This window comes from Melanostigma gelatinosum (genome assembly GCF_949748355.1).
Source record: "Melanostigma gelatinosum genome assembly, chromosome: 13".
Lineage (NCBI taxonomy): Eukaryota > Metazoa > Chordata > Actinopteri > Perciformes > Zoarcidae > Melanostigma > Melanostigma gelatinosum.
In genome coordinates this window covers 10,014,031-10,040,618 of record NC_136646.1, presented here as the reverse complement: position 1 = coordinate 10,040,618, position 26,588 = coordinate 10,014,031, and the positions used below count along the sequence as shown (strand labels likewise).

General features: G+C 45.2%; 2 protein-coding genes across 2 annotated transcripts; one reads left to right on the top strand and one right to left on the bottom strand.

Annotated features, from left to right (window-relative positions):
• Positions 1-1,634: 1,634 nt before the first annotated feature.
• gsg1 (germ cell associated 1) lies at positions 1,635-6,384 on the top strand (the record flags this gene model as incomplete). Its single annotated transcript, XM_079282478.1, has 6 exons — positions 1,635-1,749; positions 2,242-2,557; positions 4,642-4,689; positions 4,819-4,983; positions 5,082-5,193; positions 6,021-6,384. Exons 2-6 carry the CDS (start codon positions 2,263-2,265, stop codon positions 6,382-6,384), a joined length of 984 nt encoding a protein of 327 aa, XP_079138604.1. The 5' UTR covers positions 1,635-1,749; positions 2,242-2,262.
• Positions 6,385-6,506: 122 nt separating this feature from the next.
• LOC306787542 (epithelial membrane protein 1) lies at positions 6,507-11,211 on the bottom strand. The gene is made up of 5 exons (XM_079282711.1): positions 11,080-11,211; positions 9,393-9,480; positions 8,671-8,776; positions 7,906-8,046; positions 6,507-7,775 (listed from the first exon to the last, which is right to left on the bottom strand). Exons 2-5 carry the CDS (start codon positions 9,468-9,470, stop codon positions 7,612-7,614), a joined length of 489 nt encoding a protein of 162 aa, XP_079138837.1. The 5' UTR covers positions 9,471-9,480; positions 11,080-11,211; the 3' UTR covers positions 6,507-7,611.
• Positions 11,212-26,588: the final 15,377 nt, after the last annotated feature.

Genomic DNA, 26,588 nt, shown 5'->3' with positions numbered 1-26,588 from the left:
GAAACTTATTTTTGTCCCGATTTCTTTCCCACCTTTTCTAAATTCTCTGCCTCTCTCTTCATCTCCTGCACATGTATTCTCAATCATCTCCCGGTGGCTCATATGTATGTAAGCTATCTCCGTCTCTGTGTCTGTCCCTCTCCCTTGTTTCAGTTTGAGGGAGGTGCATAAACCCTCTGCCTCTTGTCAGACGGTTTTTAGAAGAAGAGTTATGAATGCGTGTTCTTCAGTCTAGAAACCGGTCTACCAGGTCAGTTCTGTTTCTGAAACAAAGTGCCATACGGTGAAGAATTTGACTTCAAGAAACTAGAGCAGCTTTGCTGTAAAGATAAAAAAACAAAATGTCTGATTTAGCTTTGGTGAAAGTTGAAATAGGTGTTAAAATGCAAAAAGCCATGAAAGGTGAACGCAGACATTTGAAACATTTGTATGATCGGCTGTTGATTTGTGCTTAGGTTTTCATTCTCATAAGTGGAACTATGATTAGCGTCTTATAATGAACCAAAATGTAATATATTCTTCGGCAATGGCTTACAGAACACGGGTTACTGCCAACCAGGGCACGTCAGCAGACGATACAGGGAGCAGTAGAGCGTTGCATCGGTTAATACAAGAGAAGACGATTTCATTCACAAAAATGAATAATATGGTTGAAATAGTTTGCCAACAGTAAAGGATAAACAATTAAACTAGTTAACAGTAACGGATAAAACGTTCAGGATAAATAGCTCAAACTAATGGGGAACCAGTGAAATAAAAATGTACAATTCAATATAGAAACAAATGTATGTAACAATATACAAATTCATATAATTAACCGTGTGAAACAGCAACCGGTTTAGTGGCTCAGGTTCAGGTTACTTTGTACCCGTATAGACTTGGTTTCTCCACACACATTACAATCAACACAGACAAGACAAACATGATAAAAGTACACAAGGCTACAAATCAGTCAATCACTAAATACAATAAAGAAGTACACAGACGTTGCTTCTATGGCATCTGTTGCTGTAATGTGTTCACCTGAGTGACGGCTGCTGGAACAAAGCGCTCTGTTCTACACCGTGGGACTCTCTACCTCTGGAAGGAAGAAGATGGAATTGTGTGGTCTTTTTTTATCCTCTGGCAGCAACATAAAAGCCTTGCAGTGAAGTGATTGCGGTTGACTGCAGATATTGAACTACTCAAACTTAGAGCCCCTTCTTGTGGAGTCACCGCCTCTCAGAGTCAAATAGTTGTCACTGGAAATTGGTCTCCACGTGCGGTACTCGCAAAGCGATATTATCCAAGTTGTCATCGTGTGCATCGTATTTATTCATTTCAAAGAAACGTTGATTTTCACATGACAAAATGTGCTGCATGTTTTCACCGGATAGCGTTTGATAGAATGAATGAAAAGTAGATCAAAAATTAGGCTAGCAATCATAATGAAAACGGATGACGCAGAGTTGTCTGGTTTGGATTTATAAGGATGGATTAAAGAAGAGGAGGATGTGTGTGTGTGTGTGTGTGTGTGTGTGTGTGTGTGTGTGTGTGTGTGTGTGTGTGTGTGTGTGTGTGTGTGTGTGTGTGTGTGTGTGTGTGTGTGTGTGTGTGCCTCTGTCGGCGTGAATCCTCTCACTATCTGATGAAGAGTGAAAGGGAGAGCAGGCGGGTAGAAGAGCCGGGGCCGGATGTTCCTTTCACCTTCCACACTTAACTCGATGAGGGAACTGAGGACAAAGTACGAAGTAAGAGAGGCTGAAGTAGGTGAGTGCTTTTTCTTTCTTTCTTCTCTCCTTCGTTCACATTTAATTCCCCGCTTGACGTCGAGTGCACAGAGCTATTCTGTTTGAGCATCCGTCTCCTGGAGGGCTTCCATGGTGACGGCAATTTTCACCTATTTTTCCTCTTGATTCAGCCGTCTGTCTTCCCGCCAATTACCGGAAGTGTGCTGATTTTCTGTCACAGTCTTTTTTTTTTATTCTTAATGTGATTAGTCATGTAAAAGCGCCGGCTCCCCCGCACCTTCCCTTTTCAAACACCTCGCCAAGCGGTTTCGGCCACAGAGCTGCTTCTTGGAAACGAGGAACATGCTGGGGACATTTTTAGTGACATGCAAGAGTGGAGCTGTACCTAAAGTCAAGTTGATTTAACAATGAAAAACTTCTGTTCTGTTATCCCTGGCTACGCTTTGAATGTGTTTTTGGATATTTGACCATCTCTCAACTGTCTCCATCCCTACTGTTCCTCCCCCCCCAGCCCTCATTTAATCCCTGCACCATGGAGTTCCTGCAGCAGATGCGCTCCCCTCGCCTCTCCTTCATCCAGACCGTCGTGTCTCTCTTCACTGGTGGCATTGCCCTCATGTCCTCCCACTGGTGCACAGGTCAACAGAAGGTGCCCAAGCCCCTCTGTTCGCCCATCAAGCACAGCAACTGCATCCCCGTTCCCGGCGTCTCCAACTCCACCAACATCCAGTTCTCTTGGGAGACCGGGGACGACCGCTTTGTCTTCCCCGTCTTTCACACGGGCCTGTTCCTCGTCTGCGAGGAGGACATCTACGCAGACTCGGCGGGTAAGAGAGGAAGATGGGTACAAAATATGATACCGATTTGGAACATGTGGATTTGTGTAGGACTGTTAGGTCATGGCTTTTTAAAGTGATAAACAGAAACACATTTATATTTAAATGATGTTTCACCACTTTTTGTTTTGCCCTGATATTCCGGGTGCTTTGTTGTCAGACGTTGCTTTATGTCAGCAGGCTTCATAGGCTACGTCTGCGAGCACGGAAGACACATGAAACCTTTTGGTCTCCTGTTCTCAATCTAAACTCCAACTGTATATTTCATAGCGTGCCACAGACCTCACTTTTAGAATCACTGATGTCGAGTTCCTGTCATGTTCCTGGGTTTGTGCTTCGTCTGTTCCCTGTTTTATTTCCTAAGTTCACGCCTCGTGTTTGGTTTTACTTCCTGTCTTTGTGTGTTTTCCCACCTTTTTGATTGTGTGCCCCGCCCTGATGAGTTTCACCTGTCCCTCATTTGTCCTGCACTCACCTGTTCTCACGTCCCCAATTAGTCCGTCTCTATTTACAACGCCTCGGTATCTGCCTGCCTTTTGGCAACCTGTAAGACTTTTGTTTTTAAATGAAATCAGCTGAGAAAGTCACAAATATAATTTGTGCAACTCTACTGATTCACTTTCACCACCAGCTATTTTTGGTGAAAAAGGGTCAAAGTGCCGACAGATAAAGTTGGTGACTCCCTAACATAAACATAGCAGCTGAAGATCCAGATATCTCCAACCGTCAGCCGGCGGAGATCAAAAACAGAGCTAAAAGGAGTGTCAATATTGGACTTGCATGCACCAGGTGGACAGACACATGATGGCAAATGATTGATATGTTGCCACATGTCTGCTGGATATGCTAATATAGCAGCCAACTGTATGCTAATGTCAGCTATGTCAATGTGAAAGGTGATTCTGTTGCCCCCAAGGAGCCTAATATTAATATTAATATTAAGTGACACTCCTGTTTCAGACTAATAAATATTTCACACAAGCTCTAAACATGTGAATGAATGCTAATGATTTATCAAGTACGGTGGCCCTGAGCTGTCAATGCAACACATGTATGAGCATGCTGCAAAGACTTCAAACACCATCAGATACAATGCAAATAGGTCAAATCTAAGCAAGTGAAGAAAGTGGTTTTCTTGGTGCTTTGTCTGTTTGCATCTGTTTTCTAAGTCACAGTTTGTTGATCTTATGGGCCACTGTCATTTAGGGCCAAATACCTTCTTGCAGTTGCATGTAAACACATTTGTAAATAAGCCACAAAGAAGCTTAACCGGCTGCAGAAACAGGTTGCTTCTATTTATGTCATTACAGTGGAGGGAAAACAAATCTCGTTTTGGGGATTTAAACAAAAAAGCTTTTATGTTGAAAATTAAAAAATCACTCAAATTAAAAACTACAGTCGACACATTGACCAAGTGTCATTTTGTGCTGCTACTGAGAGTTTTCCTGTAAGCCCCACCCCTCCAGAGTTATACAACACAAATCCTATAATCTCTTATCCGTTTCGTCAAAGCTTTTAAACATTATGCAAACTGTTACCTCGATCTGGCCACTTTGACAACACATGCACAGCCTTTGAAAAAAAAAAATACATCGGAATTAGACAAAACGCAAGCAAATGAAAAAAACGTTTGTCGTGTTTTCTCACTTTGCAGTGTTGTTGTTTTTTTACGATAAATGCTTAGTTTCCTCGTGCTTTGTCCGTTTGCATCTGTTTTCTCGTGTGGTTAACTTTCAGGGCCACCGTAGTTTAGAGCCACACACGGTACTCAAGCCACAAAGAAGCTTAACCGACTACAGAACAAGGTTGCTTCTACTCTTTCCTTCTCTTTTAGTAGCTTTGCAGTGGTGGAAAGAACCCATTTCAGTGGGGGTGAAATGTTGAAGTCAATAAGTGAAATGAAAGACGAGACACAACGACAAAGTCTCATTTTGCGGTGCTAGCAGGATTTTTCCCGTGGGCCCCATCCTTTCCAAAACCTTCCAGTGCAAATATCCTCTTTTCCTGTTGGTATAAAAGCACATTTATTGTTAAACGTATGAGCTTATTTGCGTTTTGTCTTTTGATTCCCACAGACGAGAAGTGTCGAGGGTTTCATACGTTGACTCCAGGATCTGAAAAAGGTAAACGGATTCCTCACATTCTCCTGCGTTTTCCGTGGGGCGCTTACGCTCTCGGTGGACTGGATGTTTGAGATCCAAACCTTCCCCCGTGTTTGTGCTCAGCCTCTTCTCCTCCTCCTCCCTCTGCAGCCATGATGTGGCTGTGTCTGTCGTTGGAGATCCTGTATGTGCGTCTGCTGGTAATCAGCTGCACACTGCTGTCTGTGCAGTTGTGCATGCGGGCCTGGTGCCCCTCCACGCACCGCTGGGGCCAGCTGCTCAACGCTTTCGCTGCCATCTTCACAGTCCTGGGAGGTACTGTGTGGATTGAACACAGAACCACCAGTATTACTAGTTTCCCTTTTTAAATTACGGAAGCAATCTGGTATGTTTCCTCCCTCTTGTCTTCGCAGGTCTGCTTGGGATGGTGAGTCACATGATGTTCATGCAGGTGTTTCAGACCACGGCCTCAATGGGACCAGAAGACTTCAAGCCTCACAGCTGTGGCTACTCCTGGGCGTTCTAGTGAGTTCATAAAACACGAGGCACGAAAATCACATGAGGCCTGATTGAAACTGCTGCATTCAGCTCTTCATGTGGGACCATGTATGATGTCGTCCTTTACAGCGTGCTTTGTATCAGGGTGTTCTCCTGTCCATTCTTTGTAGCCGCACAGTCCCAATACCAATTTGACAACCGCGGCTTCTGGTGAAATTTCGTGAAACCGCGCATGCCGAACAGCCCTGAAGGCATCATTCTAACAGTCGACAGCTCAGCCTTTTCCCCTCTACTCGGTGTGACAAGAACATGGCCTCAGAAGGCGTGATTAAAAGCTCACGGTCAAGCTGGTCCGAGGTGCCTTATCAGCACAAACCGTTTGCGTGTGAACATGTTTGAAGAGTCATTAAGCGTGTCTTCCTCTCTGCCTCAGTGAGGATTCATTTAGACCTTGGTATGACAAAGGAATTATTATTTCCATGTCTCATAGCATCCACACATTTATTCAGATTTTTTAAAAGTCCGTCCCATGTTTCAGGCAAACAGAGGCTCTCTGCAAAAACTCTACTTTACAGTAGATACTTATAGTACTTATACAGAAATAAGTCTTTTTTTTGTTTGAAATTCATAAATGCTCTTATAATGTAAGGCATAAACTCTCACAACTTAAAACTATACACAGCATATATGATATAGCTGCACAGAATTAACAGCAGACGGGAACTACTTTCATAGGTTGCGTGTGACCAGTTCCATGTTTTAACTCTGTAATTACAGGGCGTGACAGTTATTTACCAAGTTATTGCAAACGGCACGCTTGTGATGCGCTTCCTGTTCCTCTCTGTCTCCGTCAGTGTGGCCTGGTTTGCCTTCACTGTCTGCATGTCAGCCGGCGTCTCCACTCTGAACAACTACACCGAGAACGTGCTGATGATGGGACCCAGATACAGCTTCAACACCTACAGCTTTAACTTCGTGGGCCTCCTGCCACCTTATTACACCTCTGCGTACCCAGCCATGGCCCTGGCCTGTCCCCCGTCTCCCCCCCGGATCTCCCACTTGTCTCCCTACTACGCGCCCCCTACAGCAGCCTTGCCGGCCTCTTCGCCGAGGCTCGCGCACTTCCACTCGCTTCCTCTCCCTCGCTCCGATACGTTCCCTCCTCCCCCATCCCACCCCGCGCCTGCATCCCCGTTCCATCGCTTCTCCCCTCCCTGAACTGATTACAGTAAAGATCTTCAGACTGTTTGAAACATCTCACTGCTCTTTGTCTGCAAGACTCAAATGAAACACAATCATTCCAACAAAGTAGCAAATAACAAAGTAAACAACCTCAATAATTGGTTGAAAATCAAGTTTTAATGTCGTAGAAATCGTTGTCATTGCCGTCCATAATAAGCAATAGCAGCAGCAAAAATACAACAGCACGTGCAGAGCGTTCTGGGAAACAAGACATATTTACAAATGATATCTAACGCGTTAAGATACGAGGCAGTCTGCCTTTCTGTCACACTGCGTGGAAACAGAGCACATATCACCAGTATATCTGTGGATTAACTGTCATAAAGATACTAGATTAGTGGATTTAGGTACATTTCAAACATACGAGGCTAGTGGAACTCAGAGTCACTCAAATACTGTTTGAATGGCCCGAACAGAAAATGATTTCGCCACAAATAATTACAAAAGAAAAGCTTCTGTGTTATTTTTTTTATACAGATTTTACATTTTATGTCATCACATCGTCTCCCACACAAATCTGCAAAAATCTCTTTTTTTTTTTAAGACTTGTACGACTTTGCCGGTCACGTTGTAGTGACTCTGTTTAACTGTTTAAAATAAGACGGAAGCAGATAAATGAAATAGAATTGATAAACTAAAATCATAAACTCGCCCCTTTTTATCCAACACTCATATCCATACGTAAATGTACATTACAACAACAACAACAACAACAACAACAACAACAACAGAGACCGCAGATTTTAGTCTTCAACCTGCCTTTGTTAAAAGCCAGAAATATTGATGGATCTTAATTCATCAGAGCATCTTAAATCGAAAGGCAAACTTTGTTCAGTTAACAACAATAATATTATTAATCTGTAGATGCCTTAGAAATCCAGCTCAAACTCTGGGTTGAAACTGCACTCAAATACCCGTCGTGATTGATTTAACTCGCCTTTTACTGCAGAATAAACACCCCACAAAGTGTGAAACCCGGACTATCTGACAGCAGGCTCAATTAAACACCAGCATGTATTTGAGAGGGTCAATAGGTCGGCTTTTATCTGTCGCTGAATATACACTAGCAGCTCAAATCTGATGTCCACAACGGGAAAATATAAACTCTGTTTACACCATCTGCGACTAGAAACCAGATTTCAGCTGGAAGAGTAGATCCAGCCAGAGGTTCTGGGCTGGTCGGAGCGTGTTCTAGTGTCCGTCTCACGCTGCCGTCTTCTTGCGTAGCACAAAGTAAGTGATGGAGGAGACGAACGTGAGGGCGAAGGAGATCCACGCCAGGATGAAGCAGTGACCGTACCAACCGGACTTCTCGTCCAGGTGGAAGCGGTCTGTGTAGATGGAGGCTGCGATCATGATGCACAGGCCTGGAGGGGAGGAGACGAGGGCACATCAGTTAGGGCACGGAGAATGGGGAAGGGGTGAGGATGCAGAGAGAGAGAGAGAGAGAGAGAGAGAGAGAGAGGGAGGGAAAACAAACAGGGCAAAGACACTCACAGGCAAGGAGCTGAAAGATGCCGGAGATGGTGAACCTCTCTCCTTTGGGGAGGGTGAAGAGCTGAGCCACAAACACGAAGATGCCCAGGATGGAGAATATACAAGCTAGCACTGAGCTGGCCTGCACTGCCTGGAGGTATTCTGCAGGGGGAGACAGAGAGAGAGAGCGACACAGTGAAGATGCTGTGTGTGTGTTTGAGTGATGAGGGGGGGGGGGGGGGTTATCTTATATATGTGCTAAACATCATACTGACTCACTCAGGAAACATCAATGCTGCAGTGACAAACAACTCTGTATGATTTGAAGGTTCCCAGTTGGAATAAGGCAAAAAACAATGTATTTGGATAACTGCAAAAAGCCATTGTGTGTGTCCCCAGTCCATCTACATATGTTGAAGAAATAACTCCCTACAAGATCGGTTTGTACACTTATGTTTCACTTTAATAAGGTTTGTATTTAATGTGTAGAGAAACAAAAGGTGACGTCACGTGCTTCCACGGGCCAATCAGGGTTGAGCAACGTCTGACTCAAAACCTGATGATAGCCGTCAATAGCCGTCAATCAAACCAAACCACACCCACACAGCTGCCTTCTTAGCTTTGATCTCGGCCATGAAGGGCGGGACAATTTCACATTGAGAGAAAGACTTGTTTATTTGAAACCCTTTTTGTTCCTGAGAAGAACACATGACTGAGTCAGTGTTGCGCCCACGGAAACAGGTCCCCTCTTTACTTCGCTTCTTTGCATCACAGGGCCGGACTTACCCGTTGGGTAGTGTGAGGGCAGATCGGTGGTGTTCCACACTCCGTTTGGATGCAGCGTCCACCGGAACCACACGTCAGTGGACGTGAGGTCGGTTATCCACCAGGCCTGAGGGGAAGAGATCATTTTACATTCACAATCCGGCATAAATACGGACAACCTTCCTCACGTGCTAAGGGGGAGTGAATGAATCAATACGAGGCGAGACAGAGAAGTAATGCGGAGAAGTCAAAGCAGGAGTGTGTGTGTTCACCCTGTGTTTTGACATGTATTTAGGGGGGGCAGGTGCAGGCAAAAAGGGATGGAATGCACATCCGGCTGTTACTGTGGCATTCCTCGGGTCTCACTCCGATATGTGCAACGCTAACTACAACACAGGCAAGAATCTAGCATGTTTACGTGTGTGTGTGTGTGTGTGTGTGTGTGTGCGCCGCCTGATTGACGCTTTGTCTGCAGTTTAAATGCAGACAACACCCGCACCCTGTGTCAAATATGTGGCCCTGTGAAGAACAGTGACGCAGAAGGGAGGAACGAGTGCCTCCAGCAGCCAATCACTCACAGGCCTCGACTCTCTCGCTGCCTGTCAGCATGCTGGGAGATGCATATAACTCGTCAGCCCCGTCATTCTGAAGGAAGTCAGGGATTACGCAGGGACAGTCGCGCCTCGAGGCTGCGAGGAGTCGACGCAGTGCCGCACTGTGTGGCAGAACAAACGTGTACTTACATTGTCAATGGTGGCCACCAGGAGGAGGATGATGCCGATGATGTGAAGGACGAAGATGGCAGCGAGTAGAATCAGCATGTTGACGGCGCTGGAGAGAGAGAGAGGGAGAGGGGAAACTTGTTACACCACTTTCAGCCTTTTTATTATGCAGGATGAATATAACTGGAGGGCTGACTGCAACTTTTGTACTCAACATAATAAAAACACACACACACACACAGAGCAGATTGGCAGCTCCTATGAGCAGAAAGAATCAAGTGTGGCCAATAACAAAGGCTTCACACTTCCTGCCCGGTTAAAACAGCCGTTAATGACAGCTCCACACACACACACACTCATCTTCACGAGCACACTCGTGAGCAGCAACGCAAGGCCCAAAAACCTGGCACCCACTCAGGGTGTGGCTTCCCAACTTCTAATTACTTTGAGTTCGAGTTGACGCGCTCCCAGTGAAACGCCTGCAAATAGACAGCGAGTCGATGTTCCTGTCGACAATCAGAGGTGCTGAGAAACGCAACATAGCAAAAGAGATACTGTTGGTCAAGAGAAAGTGAGTGAGAAGGTGCGTGTTTAGGAGGGAAGTTTGTGGCGGGCAGATGAGTTTGGGCTTGTCTTGTGCTGCCAAGAACCCCCGGCACTCCTTAAAATAACTGTCGAGAGAATACCTGAGATCCCAGCAGCCTGGCTGGCCCACGCCCAATCCCGCTGCTACAAACACACCATAACCCGCAAAAAAAGCATTCTAAATACTTCCCTCCTCTTTACTGTATAGCTGTATTAGTTATACTCCACTGATCACTCTCCAGGGGGCTCTGCCCTGTGATTTCACACTTCTGATCACTTTGTTGTTTTCAAGTGGTACTCGTGCGTGAACTATCCGCGGCCGCTTCCAGCACCGAGGCCACACTGGGTGTGAACAGAGGAAGAGGAACATCTGGAATGTGCTGGTTCCCTCCACGGGAAAAGGAGTGGTCAAGGGCTGGGTCCCAAAAACACACACACACACACTGGCATGCCCGTCAGCTCACTCACACGCAACCGCACACGAGCATGCAGGCACGCTAGTACAATATGTGAAGCACACCTTCAAAAAAGTTAAATGCTCGGCAGTTACTTTAATACAAAACACACTTGTGGACCACTTTGATCTGACTTCCTCCAGATTCTTCGCCCGAAAAACAAGATGTGTCAGCGTTTGCTGCTGGGATTCTTGCATCTGGCCTGGCTGTGGCATATTTTCCATCACGCCAAATGGAATACGTGTGGCTGAGGCTAGGTGTGAGAATGCTAAAAATCCCCCCCCCCCCAAAAAAAAAGCAAGCAGCAAAGCAAATGTCTTTTAAAAAGTAACTATTTACATTCAAACTAATCCCTTTAGCACTGCTACAGGAACCAAACACATCTGGGAGGCAGCCACACCTGGCCCGCAAAGATGGGCCGTAATTCAAGAGCAAAGTTGCCTGTGAAGGTGAACAGAGGAGGTCACACACACTCTCACACACACACACTCACACACAGACACACCTGCTTTTAGTCATCTGCATTTTTTCTGTTTTCTTTCGATAAAAACAGAAAATACTGAAACAAACCTGCAGAACTCTTGTTAAAATACCACCGTTTTATCACCGTGACGCATCTATAGAGAAGTAAGACGTACAGAGGGATTCAAGGAGAGTCTTTGACTTACTGTTTGACGGCTGTGCCTCTCTTCAAGTCTAAATCCTCCTGTTCTCAAGGACAATAATTTCAGAGTCTAAATGCACAAACTCTAGGAGCTACCCCGTCCGCCCACTTTTACCCAGCCCTCTTCTTGAAGTCCACACCCCAGACAAGCCTCTGGCTGGCTGGATCACATAATCTCTGCCTCTCTTCCTCCCTCCCACTCTACGCTCCCCCCCCCCCCCCCCCCCCCTCTCTCCACACATCCAAAGTCTCAAGCCAGCCACTATTTCCACAACTTTTGTGGGCAGGCAGTATATATATAAATATATATACATTTTCCTTTTGTGTTTGGTTACTCATGTCTCTGTCACTCAGTTTGGTGGTGGTGATTTTCTCCAGCTCATGACTCACTGAAGTTTCAGGGGGAGGGGGGGGGGGGGACTTCCATAACATTTCACATTGTTGGCAACGACTCCGTGCATGCTGCCATGGCGACAGACTTGCAGCCCCAAGGCCTGATCACAGTCACTGCGTTGCCGTTGCATGTGTAAACAAACGGTGTTTCTTCCTGATCGCCGCCCTCCTTCTTTTCCCGCTTTTGTTACAGAGGAAGGAGTTTCAGGGTGAAGGCATGCTGTTGGCTGCGAGGGAGAGAGAGGGAGAGAGAGAGAGAGAGAGAGAGAGAGAGAGAGAGAGAGAGAGAGAGAGAGAGGTGGGGGCAAATGAGTGCAAGTCATAGCTTGAGTGAGTGAGAAGGAGGGGAAGAGAGGGAGGGAGGCAATGGGAGAGGAATTTAAAGAGGGGAGGATGGGTTGGAGACATTTCACACTGCTATAAGTTCATGAACGTATTCCTCATGGTGTTGATTGATATGGTCCTAATGATCCTAATCAAAGGCATCTGCTGTTTCAGCCGATCACAGGCGGTACGTTTCGTCTGAGGCTGAATCTCAATCTTCATCGAACGGCTCTGTCTTGAGACTGAATCGAATCATACCACGCCACATAATAACGCATAATAACATCTGCTTGTTCGTCACACACAGCTCGCTGATTGCAAATTGCTGTTCCTCTGGCAAATCAGTGGCATCGATAGGACCGAGTGCAAATGCCGGAGCCATCGCCGCTATCACCGTATCTCATGAGTTCCCCCTCAAGTATCAGACACGCTGAGTAAAGTCTCCTCAGAGAACCAGGCCACAGTGTCATCAGCCTCAAATAACAGACATCTTTGTGTGTTATTCACACAGCAGCAGACGCACTCCCAAGCAGTGTTGAACTCGACCTTTTTCTCTTGTTTTTATAGTTTTACGAGGTGCTTTGATTTTTAAAACCGTTGTAAAGGTTTTGGGCGGATAGGCTACAAATACTCACTGTTTCTCTTCAGTATTCAGCAATTATACTTGAATAAACTAAGAAAGCTACACAGATGTTGCTCACTGCTGAAAGCGTGCAGCTGAAACATTGGAAATGTCAAAATACTGGAATAAGTGAAGTTAAAGTGGCAGTAAACACAGCTGCTAAGATGATAGTTAAAAGGGAAGCGTGGAAAGAAGTTTGAATGTCAATGTAAGTGTGAATGAAGTGTGAGTAATTGCACTTGCAGTTGCTTTCCTTCATGTGAAACGTGTGTGTGTGTGTGTGGTGTGTCCATACTTAAAGGGACCCCAAAATCAAAAGTACATCTTTCCCCTCTTACCTGTGGTGCTTTTTATCAGTGTAAATTGTTTTGGTGTGAGTTGTCTAGTTTTGGAGATATCTGCCGTCGAGATGTCTCCAATATTAACGGACTATATATCTGCTTGTTGTGAAGGTCCATCTCTGCATGCACGGAGGGAGTTGTCTGTCGACCCGGGTGAAGATGTTTGTCTGGTTTTTTTGGGGGGGGCTTCTCGTAGTAGACGTAGCGTAGATCTTGACAAGATTAGACAACTAGTGAATCCCAACCCTGAATTGCGAAATTTCAAAATTCAAATTTTTAAAAACTCAACAGCAATGTCTCGATCCAGAAATCATGACCCGGTTACTCAGGACAATCCACAGACCTTGTCGTAGGAACTATTTTCTTTCTTATGAATGACACCGGACGACCGCATCACAGGAGGCGTTCATCTCTACCGAATGCTGCTAGCTCACCTAGCACAGAGCCTCGCGTTCATGAGCAGATGCCCGCTTCCTTCTTCGCGGCGACACGGTTGGCGGGTGTAGTTGGCTCGAGAGAAAATAGTTCCTACTATGAAACTGGTCCCAACCAGGTCTGAGGATTATTTCGAGTAACCGGGTCATGATTTCTGGAAAGAGACATTGCTGTTGGAGTTTTTCAAATGGATTCTTTTGGCGCTTTGAGCACCACAAGCCGACATCTGTATGGCTGATATCTGCCAAAACTATAGGCACTTAATGCACTATCACGCGCCATGGGAACCACAGTAAATATAGCAGCCATCCATTCATGTTCAACATGTCTTTCAGACACCACACCTTGATCGCGCTGCTTAACGTTCAACGTGCCACACCCAGATGCCTCTGGGAAAAAATGTCAGCCCTTTGAAATTTCGCAATTCAGGGTTGGGATTCACTAGTTGTCTAATCTTGTCAAGATCTACGCTACGTCTACTACGAGAAGCCCCCCCCAAAAAAACCAGACAAACATCTTCACCCGGGTCGACAGACAACTCCCTCCGTGCATGCAGAGATGGACCTTCACTGTGTAAATGACTCTTTGGAATACAAGTGCTTGTGTGAAACTACAGGAGGCTGATATAGAGCGCAGACCAGAGCGACTGGCTGAGAGAAAGGGAGAAGTGAGAATGTGGTCGAACCTGATTCTGCTGTTAGCCGGTCGACCCCACCTTGCAGGTGAGGCAAGATTTGTATTGCCGCGTGATGCGGCACTCCCTCCCGCCTGTTCCACGCAGCAGAACTTTGACAGTTACTGAGTGAAACCAATATACATGTGGAGTAAAAAAAAAAAAAAACTTGAGTTATGCAAGAAAACAGGCCTTTTACTCAGATCTTGGTGTATTTTCGGGGAGAGGAAATGCCATGAGTCATGTATTGGTCAGCTATTGTTTTTTCAGAGTGAAAACTTGAGGGAGTTTGACGCCACTGTCTACTATGTCTCTCGGGTGAGGGGGGAGGGAGAGGGGGAGGGAGGGGGTCGTTGCAGGAGCTTAACCACAACACGTTTTATTTTAAGATCCAAACACAAGTTGGCAAATCACATGCCTTGTGTAAATACTGCAGAAGACCAATGGGGCGGCTTGCCAAACAAGCAGCCCTTTGTTGCGCTGACATTGCTGATCAGCACTGGAAGAACCAGAGAGTCCGAAAGGATCACTTGTAACAGTCGTGATATTGTCTGATCTGCTAACTGTTGTGTGCACAAGTATTAATGGTGGTGCCTTTAAATACTTTCTCAGGGTTTGCTGGTTCAGGGTGGTTCTATTTAGTGTGCAGTTTACGATGCACCGCGGCCTCATTACAGAGCTGAATGCAGGGCTGCTGTTCAAAAATTGACTGAAATGCACTTTGACATTTTACATTGTGGAAAAAATGGAACATGTGGCCTCAGGAGAACAATTACTTTAACTTACCCAACATCCTCAACAAGCACTCTTGTGTATCAAACCTGTGGCATTCTTGCATTTACTTTTTCAAGTTTGTTTGTTCAGTTGTAGGGGTGTAACGATACGCGTATTCGTATTGAACCGTTCGGTACGAGGCTCACGGTTCGGTACGCATGACGAACCGAACAATACGTTTGAATACGTTTTTTAAACCTTCATTTAACCAGGTAGTCCCATTGAGATAAAAAATCTCTTTTGCAAAGGAGACCTGGCCAAGACAGGCAGCAACACAAGAAACACATAGTTAGACAGAACAACACAGAACAAGACAACTTAAAAGAAATTAAAAGTTATAATACTAGTATAATACAATAATAGTAATAGTATAATAATACTAGTGCATTTGGAAAATGCAGAAGCTTAAATTGCGGGAAATATTATGTTTTCGGTGGAGCCACAAACTGGCAACCCACATGACGTAACGGACAGCGTGCTCTCTGACACGCACACCACCAAAGAAAAACGTTCTACTCCAGTCGGGCCCTTCTGCGCTGTGAGACGCTACAGTGTAGCAGTTTTAATGAGTAAATATATTTTAAAATCAAGTACATTTCTCTGGCATTTATAGTTTTCTACTGAACCGAAACGTACCGAACCGTGGCTCCACTGTATCGTACCGAACCCAACCGTGAATTTTGTGAACCGTTACACCCCGATTCAGTTGGCAATGTTAGACATACACACACGTTAAATTGTCACCGGCTATATTCCCAAAAAATATATACATTTGTTGTAAATAGACAAACAAGGTAAAGGTACGTTGCTATTTTTAGTTGTGTAATATCTAAATCCTTTGATGATGTGTTTGTGTGGGCGCTCAATGAGGGATATTTCAACATGTTTGTGTGAGACAAACAGCAGAGCGGTGCCTCCATGCCAAGGGGAGTGAGCCTAACCACAGCCAAGTCACTGCTAAGTCGCTGCTTTACACAATAGTGAAGCTCTGCGTCTGTGGTTGACTGTCTCACTGTGCTCATTCCTTCTCCTCTTACACAATGTCGCACCCTGCCCTGAGATTTCTAAACTCCTGTTTTAAAAACACAGCCCAGAGTGTGTATTCACAGGATTTACAGGGGTCATTTTCATGCGAGTGTTCTGTTAAAACGCGACAGAGCAAACACAAAGGGCCTTTGTCACTATAGCTTGGTGTGTTGTAACTCTCACCTCACCCCCTGGCTGTCGACTAATTGGAAAAGTCGACCGTCGCCCTCCGCCCCTGCTTCCAGTGTCACCGGGCTGGGGTTTTATGATAAGCTATGTACAGGCATGTCAGTTACACACATTCTCACACACACACACACACCTTCGTATACATGTACACATCCTCATCTACCTGCCAAGGAATGCATGGCCTGTTTCTGGAAAAAAAAGTAAACACATCCATATTGTATAAACATACTGCATACTCATCATTAAGGGAGCGACAGCTGACCTGGAGAAACGACACACACACACACACACACACACACACACACACACACACACACACACACACACACAGTTTCCTTTCCTTCTGTCCTTCTCTCAGGAGTGTGATGATCATCAGTTTCATTTTCCAGGAATGGTCACCTCCCCAGTGTGTGTCCATGCCGTGGCCTTCGGCCCGACAATAACTCATCAATTGAAGGCAGCCTCATTCTCTCCGTAAGGAAATAAAGGCCAAAAAGTTAAAGTGTTCAGTTGTGGACAAAGAAGCAGGATGACAACGTTAACCACAAGTGCCGGTGCAATTTAGGTTAATTATGACCTACAGTTTTATCACGAGTATTGGTTGTTTAAAATACCCAATACATTCTATATGGTGTTCCACAGGGTTCAATACTTGGTCCACTCCTTTTTTCATTATACCTGTACAGCTTGTATATACTGTACATGTTTATGTACACACCTATTATTTTCACCTACATGTATGTACATACGTTCAATGTTTATTTTACCCATCTTTGTTGTCCTTGTTATTGTGTATATTTCTATATGCTGTGTGTGACTGCACTGTGAGCTAATTCCCTGTATCTGTACACATAGTCGGCCAATAAAGCTGATTCTAACGATCCAAACAATTGAAATTGTTTAACCTATATGTTTTGTTTAATCTAGTCTGTATCCTTGTTTTTATTGAATCTTTTATTTATTTTTATGACACTGTTTAAATTTTTAAAATGTGTATATATATACATACACTTGGAGCTGTATTTGTATAAAGGGGGCTATACAAAAAAAGTGTATTATCATTATTATAACTTGCTTTCATTTTTTGTCTTTCATACCGTTAGATTGTGTTTGAATTGTTGCACAAAACTCAACCTTTGTGTTTGTCCCGAGGGTGAAATATTGGAATCAGAGAAGAGAGGCTACATGATGTGGCACAGGGCAAAGACCCACGTAGGAGGTGGACGGGCCGGGGGTAACTTTGAGCGAAGGGGCAATCAAAATCAAATTAACACCTCAAAGAATATGCTAAACCTGTAGCTGAGAGAATGTCTCTCAAAGCAGTTGGCTGCCTGCCTGTGGGTTGAATAGAAATCAGCCAGGAGCGGCTTCAGGAGGAGTCTGTCATGAAGGGGACACGGAGTACAGCTTCCAGTGGGGCGAACATGTGTGTGTGTGTGTGTGTGTGTGTGTGTGTGTGTGTGTGTGTCAGCTGTGGTGCCTCAGCCGCCGTTTACATTCAACAAAAAAAAGAAGAATTCCTCATATTTAGTCGAGCCGGCATGTTTCCATGGTTACTGGCCAAGGGTTTTCATACTTGGTTCACTTCCTCACCCTCAGCCCTCTTTTCTTCTTTTGTAGACCTCGCTCTGTTTCTTTCCCCTCCCTCGTGGACGTTACTACATTTAACTCCAGTTTGTCCTCACGTGATTTCGTCTCCTCTTTTTGGGAAACTATTCTTCTCCTGTTTCCTGCTCGGTGCCACCCCTGTGTTTATGTCGCCCCCACAAAGCCTCGCTCTCTCAATGAAATCCAGACATACACACACTGTACTCTCGCTCCGACTCTCAAGAAAACAACTCCTGGCTGTAGCTAGGCAACTCCAAATATGAGTCATCTCACTGCCGCGCCCATCATCAACTGATCATCCCCCCCCTCCCCATACCCACCCCATTGACACACACACACACACACACACACACACACACACACACACACACACACACACACACACACACACACACACACACACACGCGCACACACACAGCCTCTTTATGAAGTGTATTTTGTTTCAAACTGTGATTCTTGAGGCGAGGGAGGGCAAAATGTGAGAACATTACCAGTCTGCCCTCAGTTGATAACATCACGACCTCAATGTGATGACTGGCCACAGCTTGGCAGAGTCACTAATTATCAGATGGCGGAGTTGGCAGTTAAACCAACAGTCCTCGTGTTTCCTGACGGTTTGCTCGCGCACAGTAGCACACAGAAAATATCTGTGTTTTTTTTTCTTCTCATGAATAGGCGGAGCATCTAGATTCTAGAGTCTATTCAACTTTTATTAGAGGCATTTATTTCCAGGCCAGACGGCAGTTGGGAAGAACACTGGCAGCAAAGGATTTTACTTCAGTTAAGTATATAAAACCAAACTATGAAATGCAAATGAGTGTAAATGACATACAGGAGTTAGGTGGTAGATTAATCTCTGATGTGACTTAGTATATGACTTGTTTCTGTCAATCAGATGATGTGTGCAGTTTGACAAAAAAGAGAGAGATTATTTAAAAAGAGGGCAAAGGTCAACGGGGCTGTATGTCAGGGTGGAGTGAGATCTGTCTGAAGTGCAGACATGTTTTTAAGTTAAAATGTATTTTTTAATGAAGAATTCAACTGTGCGTAATTGTCAATTGTATTAAAGAGATTTTAAAAAAGCAATTTCTGAGGGTACAAATGTATGAATAATGTGTGTGTGTGTGTGTGTGTGTGGATAGGTCTCCAGTGGAAATGATTAGTGCAATGTAGTACCGCCCTCTAGTGGACAGAGAAGTAGATTGTGATCAAAGTTTTTAATAGTCCATACTCAAAGTACACGTTTCAAAATCCTGATCCTACTTGAGTAAATGTACTTATTGTGCAGAAAACGTGCTGACTGATCATTTATTGTATGTTAGATTGATAATGATGTATCAGAGCGTATATGTTGTAGCTGGTCCAGGTGGAGCTTGTTCCCTTTCAAAATATCACGAAATGAATCGAAGGGGTCGACAAATTAATATTCATTTTTTTTTACTTTTATGTAATCTTTCCTTTTTTTGTGGAACTTTGTATGATTCTAGCAGCTATAAATAAATCCCTCTAAATTCTAGAGGGGAACTCTCTTTAGAGGATCTGCTTTTTTTTTGTGAGAAGTCACAAGCCGAAAATGTTTTGAACCACCCATTTAATCTTTAACAATGAACTGTTTATTTTTTATTACATTTTTTTTTAGGAAAATATAAATGTTGTGTGGTTACAAAGTGTTAACATTTCCCTCCGTAGTGGAATATAAGCATAAAGTACAGCAGCTAATGATAGTATTCAAACGTTAAGTAGCCTACATTAGTCAATGCACTTAAATCTAGTTAAGTGGTGACTTGAATCCTTCAATGTTCATTAAACACACTTGAACGTGTGAAATCTGCCACCGGTACACTAATAATCCGCCATTTACTAATTAGTGTCAATTAGCGCACAGGTGTGTCGGCAGGAAGCCTACAAAGACACCGCTGCTGGTCCCTCTGTCCCAGTGTGTTGGTGCGCAGAGAGAAACTCTTGTCTGACATGCATTTGAAACGAACAGGCTACTGCTTCGGTGTCCTTCTCATTTACACCATCACGACCATAACTTTCCCCTCAGTGGGCCGGTGTGAGCCCTCCGTTTACTCCTCCCAACCGAACGCGCACCTGTCTCTGCACAATGACGGCAGCAGCGTTTTGACGACAGAAGGCCTCGCTCACCCCTCTGCGCGAGAGGGCAGAGAGCGGCTACAGCTCGACTCGAGGCGGGGAGAAGAGTCGAGACGTCTCCCGTACTTTCGCAACTTGGAACACGGGGACCGGACACGGTCCGACACCTCCGGACTGACGCCCAAACTCACAATAGCGTCAAGTTCCGGAGACGACAGCTTCAAAAACCGTAACAAACCGAAGCGAAGCGACGCTGCAAATGAATATTGTGGCAAAGGGAAAATTGAGCATGTTGTTCCCGGCGCGTTTTATATTACTGGTCAACTGGAAACGAGCCTTAACGGGGGCGACCAGGCAGACTCTGCTGCTTCAGGTGAGCTGGTAGTTTATTCCCATTGAAGTAATATCACGTTTTCATATGAAATGTATTTGCGTTGGTGTATTAGTGCATAAATATATAATAATAATGAAAAAATCACACAGAAAATATGTACATGTAACTGCAAAAATATATTATTTTTGTGGCTGTGCAAAGGTCTACAGTATAAAGAATAAAAATAATATGCAATGTGTACAGAGATGGTTATCTTCAGCGATAATGGCTCATAAAGCTGTGCCTTTTAAAAAAATTTTTTTTTTTAATGTCAAACCTCCTTAACAGCAGGATAGTAGAAACTTCATTCAAAGCATTATTGGTTATGGTTAGTTTTTGTTCACCAGTCCAAGCTCAGGGAGGCCGGGAGAGGGTCAGAGGTCAGCGGCTCAACGGCTCAGAGGAGAGCTGGCAGAGGCTGCACCCCGTGGTGCAGTGCGGAGACGACGCCATGACCCTCACTGTCAGGAGGAGACGAGCTGTCCAGCTACAGCTGGACCGAGGTGAGGCTGCAGCCCCCCCCCCCCATGGGTCGTGTCTGGGATGGTGACATTGTTATACAAAGCTTGAATTTGGAGCTGCACACACACACACACACACACACACACACACACACACACACACAAAATAGTAGCAGCTTGGTGTGGACTCAAGTTTAACCAGATTTATTTATTTTTACCATACGGGTCAACTTAAGGTTTTGTTGTCTCTTTGTGTCTCAGTGAACGAGTCCTCCGTGCCGCTGTCCCAGCTGCCACCTCAGTGTGGCTTCTCTGTTCAGACCACATTGAGAGACCTCAGTCTGATGGCTCAGTATGATGCCTGTCATGTCACACGGGAGGTACGGTATCCATGTAATATGTTTCATGTCTGATAACAATGCACAGATTAGTTTTTCACAGGACACTTCAACCAACTAGCTGTTTTTGATCTCTACATTGTGATGGTCAAAGTTGTGGGCAATGGGATCAAATTGACAAGTTAATTTACCTTTTTTGTTTCTGATGTTCAAAAGGAGGGTTTCTCGGCCCACTGAAGCCTCTCTGTTGATCGTTTCTTACAGTGACGGTGTCTTTGTCTTGCACTGAACACACCCTTTTTTAGTAACAGGGTTAGGATGAATCATACATTACAACTGAAGTGACTCACTGTGCCGTAATGGCATCTTAACAAGATAGTTATGGACTTTCATGGAGCGATGACTCGTGTTTTTAATGCATATTTAATGAGAAGAGCTTGTCTAATGGATGTGAAATTGTTTAGCCAGCAGCAGTAAAAGTTATAAAAGGTTGCTGTTTTAAAACATGTGTTTAGGTTGACGGCTATGCGTTGCCTCTGCTGTGGAGGGGGACGCCAGTCAAGATGTCCTGCCCGGCCGCTCGGCTCCAGCCTCAGGCCGGGGGCCCTTCCTCCCTCTGCTGCTCCCCGCTCGGTATGACCGTCAAAGTGCAGGGACTCCATGCTACAGAGGGGCTGAGGGTAAATGGTAAAACGAAGTTTCCCTTTCATTTCCATTAGTTCACTTGGATATTCTTCTTCTCTTTTGTTTTCCAGACTTTTACAATAAATATGACGGTAGTTTTTTTTTTTTCCTTTTCTCTACAGTCCGAGGGAAATGGACCCGTCTGGTGGAGTTAGCTGAGCTGTGTGGCTACACGCTGGACAGACGAGATGCAGAGATTACAATCGCTGCTCCGTTCATTACCTGCGGCGTCGCAGTAAAGGTGAATTTCAGAAAAGGAACAATTTATGAGACATCGAAATTACATTTTCAGTGTTTTTTATTTGATGTTTTATTGTCTCCATAGCACTTTCATTCTTTGTTTGATCATCAATAATAATGACTCGGTTATTAATAACTTCTCAGGGAAGGATGATGCCGAAACGATGTGACTGGTGTCACACGATATCTTAAAGTCTCGTTTGTATTAATGTGAACTTTAGAAACGTGTTGATGGAGGAATGAACGCAGTACATCTGAGGAAATCAAAATATCTTTAAGAATCAAAATGATCATCTGAAAGAAACTAATTGAATCTCATAAATGTAATAAATCCATCAGTCAGTGATGAAAACAATTGAGAATTCTTATTTATATATGTATGTATGTGTATATGTGTGTATTCATTACAAAATGCATATAGATGTTACTTTTGTTTCCACTAAATTCACACTTGAGTCATAACTTAATTATACCTGCTTATAACGGAAGTTTAACTTCAGGGGTAAAGGACTAAGATTCAAAGAATAGAAAGACACTGTCTCAGACCAGCTTTAGTGTACAAAGGTGCCCTCGTCAGAAGTCGGACCGCCATACCATCAACTGCTAAATATAGATGTCGTTTACTTCCTTATGAGTTAAGACATTAATAATCGAGTCCTGAACGTGGTTATGTTCTACAGTCTCACACAGAAAATCTCATCTTTTCCCTCAGGATGGAAACCACACACTTTCTCTTCAGATAGGGGAGAAGACATTCACGCTGACCTGTCCTGTCGCTCCCCCTGAAGAACTCTCCCTGACCCATCAGCCTGTGGTCAACAGCCCTCATCATCTAACTAGAGGGCCAGCAGAGCACATGCCAGAATCCCTGGAGCCACTTCCATGGGCGCCACCGTTCTATCTGGCCCCACCTTACTATCCCCACCCTACGTATCGCCACAAGTATCCTAGTCCTGAGAGACGCACTGCAGATAACCCTCCTTCTCCCTCATCTCCGACTCCCGACCCTACAGTCGGTCCTCACTACTCTCACCTGATTCCTGTCGGGGAGTCTTATAAACATTTTGGTGTCCACCGTTCTCTGTCATCTGATACGGAGGATTCAGGTCGGGCGTATCCAGAACTGCCTCTCCAGCCCTCCAGCCATGCCTTCAATCCATACTATCACTACTACCATCACCCTAAAATCCCTCTTCCTGGCCCACCTCAATACCCTGATCCAGGTCCTGAGGTTCCCAGAGAACTGTCTTTAACTAATCCTAATAACCCTGACAATCCGGTGTTGCCCCCCAACCTGCAGCAGTCCGAGGCGCTCCGCAGAATTAACTCGCACCAGTTCCTTCAGCCCGAGCCTAAGGCTGCCTCTCCTCCTTACACCCTTCCAACTAGTCCTCCCAAAGCCTCTGCACTGTATCCACCTCACCCGCCACAGCCCTATCCGTACCACTACTCCTATTACTTTCCACATATTGCATGGGGCGAGGCCGGAAGACTGACTCCTCTCAATCCCGACACGGCTGCAGAAACCAATTTGTCTGATAATTCAAAATCCAGCACCGTCGTTCATGACGGATACAACTTAAATACTGATGTTGATTCTCAAAACCTTCAAAAAAGCAGGCCAGAAGGGATCAAACGGAATGATGACTATGTAAAAGCAGAGCTGGATGACAGAAAGAGACCCTCTGCCCCCGTGACCCCAGCAGTCCAAGCCTCCCCACCCCCCTCCACTCCCCCTCCTGTACCCGACGCCGCTGCAGCTCCTCGTCCTGAACAACCCTCCTTCCCCACTCCATCACCCTACCATAATCTTCCTCCTTACCCATTCTACTACCACCCTTATTATCGCTACTATCAGATGTATTATGGACCTGAGAGTTTACTCGGCGCTGACCATCGCGGGTCTCAGACTTCCTCCAAAGAAGCTTTAGAGCATCTGCCTCCATCGTCTTCCTCCCCGCCTCAGCATCCCTCCTCTCCCAATCCTCAAGCCTCTACTCCACCGACAGAATCAGCGTATGATGCTCACAATGACCCCCTACATCCTTACTACTATTATTATTCCCATCATAACACCCGGGAACATCCATATGATGCTGTTGGACGTCCTGGTGGTGAAAAAGCAGACGAGATGCTGGATAATGAAATGAAAGGTGAAAAACCAGCAGCTATTATTTTTGAGACGTAGCTTTTGGTGTCAGTGTCCTGACTTCAGATCGCCACAAGGCGGCAGAACATTATTGTTCAGCCGTGCCAGGCTAAAGGTCTGGCATCTATTCTGGCTGTAACGAGACACCTGAATGGAAAACCAATTCTGAATTTATGAATCAGTCATCGCTCCTGCTGCTGAATAGAGCCATTGCAGTATAACTGGCTCTCCTCTCTTTGTTTGCTCTCTGCGCTCAGATCAACTCAAGGCCGAGCCGCTCTCTGCCTCGCCCCCGGGCCTTGGACCGGCGTCAGATTTCGACTGCAGAGTCTCTCTGGGCTGCTGCTCGTACCCTGTGAAGAGTGAGTCCTTCCCGCAGCAGATCCTGTAAACACACGTCTGGAAAAAAAATTAACTGACAATGAAGAAAATCTGAGAATTGGATGATCGTGTGGGGCTTTGAGGCTAGAAGCCGACGCCCCAACCACCCAATTAAAAGCATTACGTTTGTGATTTTTGCCAACACTTAAATATTTGTACTTGATTTCAATCGGAGGGTTTTTTAAAAACTGGTCAAAGCAAACCGGCACAGCTCAGGAATGATTGTGTGTGTGTGCCAACAGACTGTACAATGGGACAGCATTTCATCTTTGCGCTGCCGGACTCTGTGGTGGATCCCACAGTGGCCCCCCCTGCTCATCCCTCTGAGCTCAGCCATGTGTCCTGCACACTGCAGAAGCTGACCTCTGACCGGGACATCTACGCCGTCCCCCTGGACGGCTGTGGAGTAAGCAAACACGTAAGGAACTCTCCAATGGATAACTCATAAAGGCAGCGCCCCCAAAAAAGGCAGGCTGACCGTGAAACTTTAATGTGGCGGAATAGTGATGCTTTGACTGACCACCATCTGATCACTTTGTGTCATGATGGAAATCATTTTTTCGAACTTCATATCCTTGTCAGGTGTTTGGTCAGACGGTGGTTCATCTGTTGCAAGTCCATGGTATCCACTCGCTTCAACGAGAGCACAGCTCTGAGCTCGAGAACTCTCCTGTCAGGTATGCCATGACTGTTGAAGGGAAGCTTTAGAGTCGGATATTAACTTCATTTTAAGAGGGAATCCTTTACCACCATGTATCGTTTGGGCTGTTTTTTCGTCTTTAATCTTTACAGGCGGACATTTTCTTTTCTGCTGTTGGCTTTGTGTTGCAAATTATTGCTTCTGTATTCAGACTAGAATCCAATTCTCAAAAAGCAGCAGCTCACAGAACACCATCAGACGCATACAGACGCGTCTCCGCCTCCAAAAGATGCAACATCAGAGGATAAATCACAAACATTGTCCCAAAATAAACGAGCCGCGACGCACACGTCGTGAAATAATTGCTGTCTGTCAAAGATGCTCAGCTTAGTGTTGGATGTTGAGACACGCTGCAGCCTCTCTGTTGATCCACAGGCTGATGGTGGAATGTAGCTCCTCCCCGGGTTCTCCAGGTGAAGTGAAGCTCCATGTGATGGGTCAGCCTCCTCCACCTCCCGTTCACTCTGCACCAGCCACTGTCGCTGTGCTACTGAGAATTGCCACAGGTGATTGTCTGCTCTGTATTCTCTTTGAAATGGCCCATCATGCCTCACGGCACCGTAATACTGTTCCAATGTTCTCTTCCTCGTAGACGAGTCCTTCAGCAGCTTCCACCCCGAGGCTCACCTGCCTCTCAGCCTCCTGCGAGGCAGACCAGTCTATGTGGAGGTGAGCCTGCTGGACCCGCCCGAGCCCAGCCTGGTGCTGCTGGTCCACTCCTGCCTGGCTTACACTCAAGCTCCCTACGCCAGCTGGATGCTGGTCTATGATGGGTATGTTGTACAGAAATGAATTGCTTGTATTAGATACAATATCATTTTCATTGAATTATAATGAAGTCTGAGGAGCCATTTACAAAGTTCTCCTGTAGAGATTTTCAGTTGTAGCTGTGCTCTCACCGCTGTGTGTTCAGCTGTCCCAGCCGAGGTGATTCAGAGTCGCTTCCTTCCCCACGCTCTGACCCCCACCACATCTGGAGGTTCACCATCTCTGGCTTCCTGTCGCTGCACTCAGAAAGCCCCCCATACATGGCTGAAGGAGGATACTCTCACCTGGAGGACCCAGAGGTACCTCCCACTTAACGTGCTCGTACAAGTAAACATCTCTTGTTGTCGTTAATTGGGACTGTTAATGTGGCGGTCCACAATGGTGGCTACATGTAGACTAGGATTCGTGTAATTGTGCCATAAAACCATTTATTGCATTCTTTTTTTCTCCTCCTCAGATCTACTTCTTGTGCTCGACAGAAGTGTGCTCTGCTGCAGATGGTGACTGCACTGTACGCTGCATCAACAGTAAGCTTAACACAGTGGAAACATAAGGGAGGAACTAGTTGGTCCAGTAGTCCAACAAGGTTCTTATACATTGATTATATATATATTTTTATAATTTGAGGACTTGTGGGTTCCAGACTTGAAAAGTCTAACTCAACAAAAAACTACAACAATGAGTCTGATCCACTGAGAATCTTCTACACTAAAGCTGCAGATGGATTCCTGTTGAATGTAGGAGCTGTATTGTGGCTACATAGTTTACATTACCCAATGTAGTCGTCATATTTCACCAAAGAGCTTCATAAGCATCAGGCCCAGTCATTCTCGAGAACTTTAACATGGACTTCTTTTTTTCCTCTCAGGTCCCAACAGTGACGCGTGAGCAATGAAATAAACACTCTTGCACAGCTGCACTCTTGTTTTGTTTCAT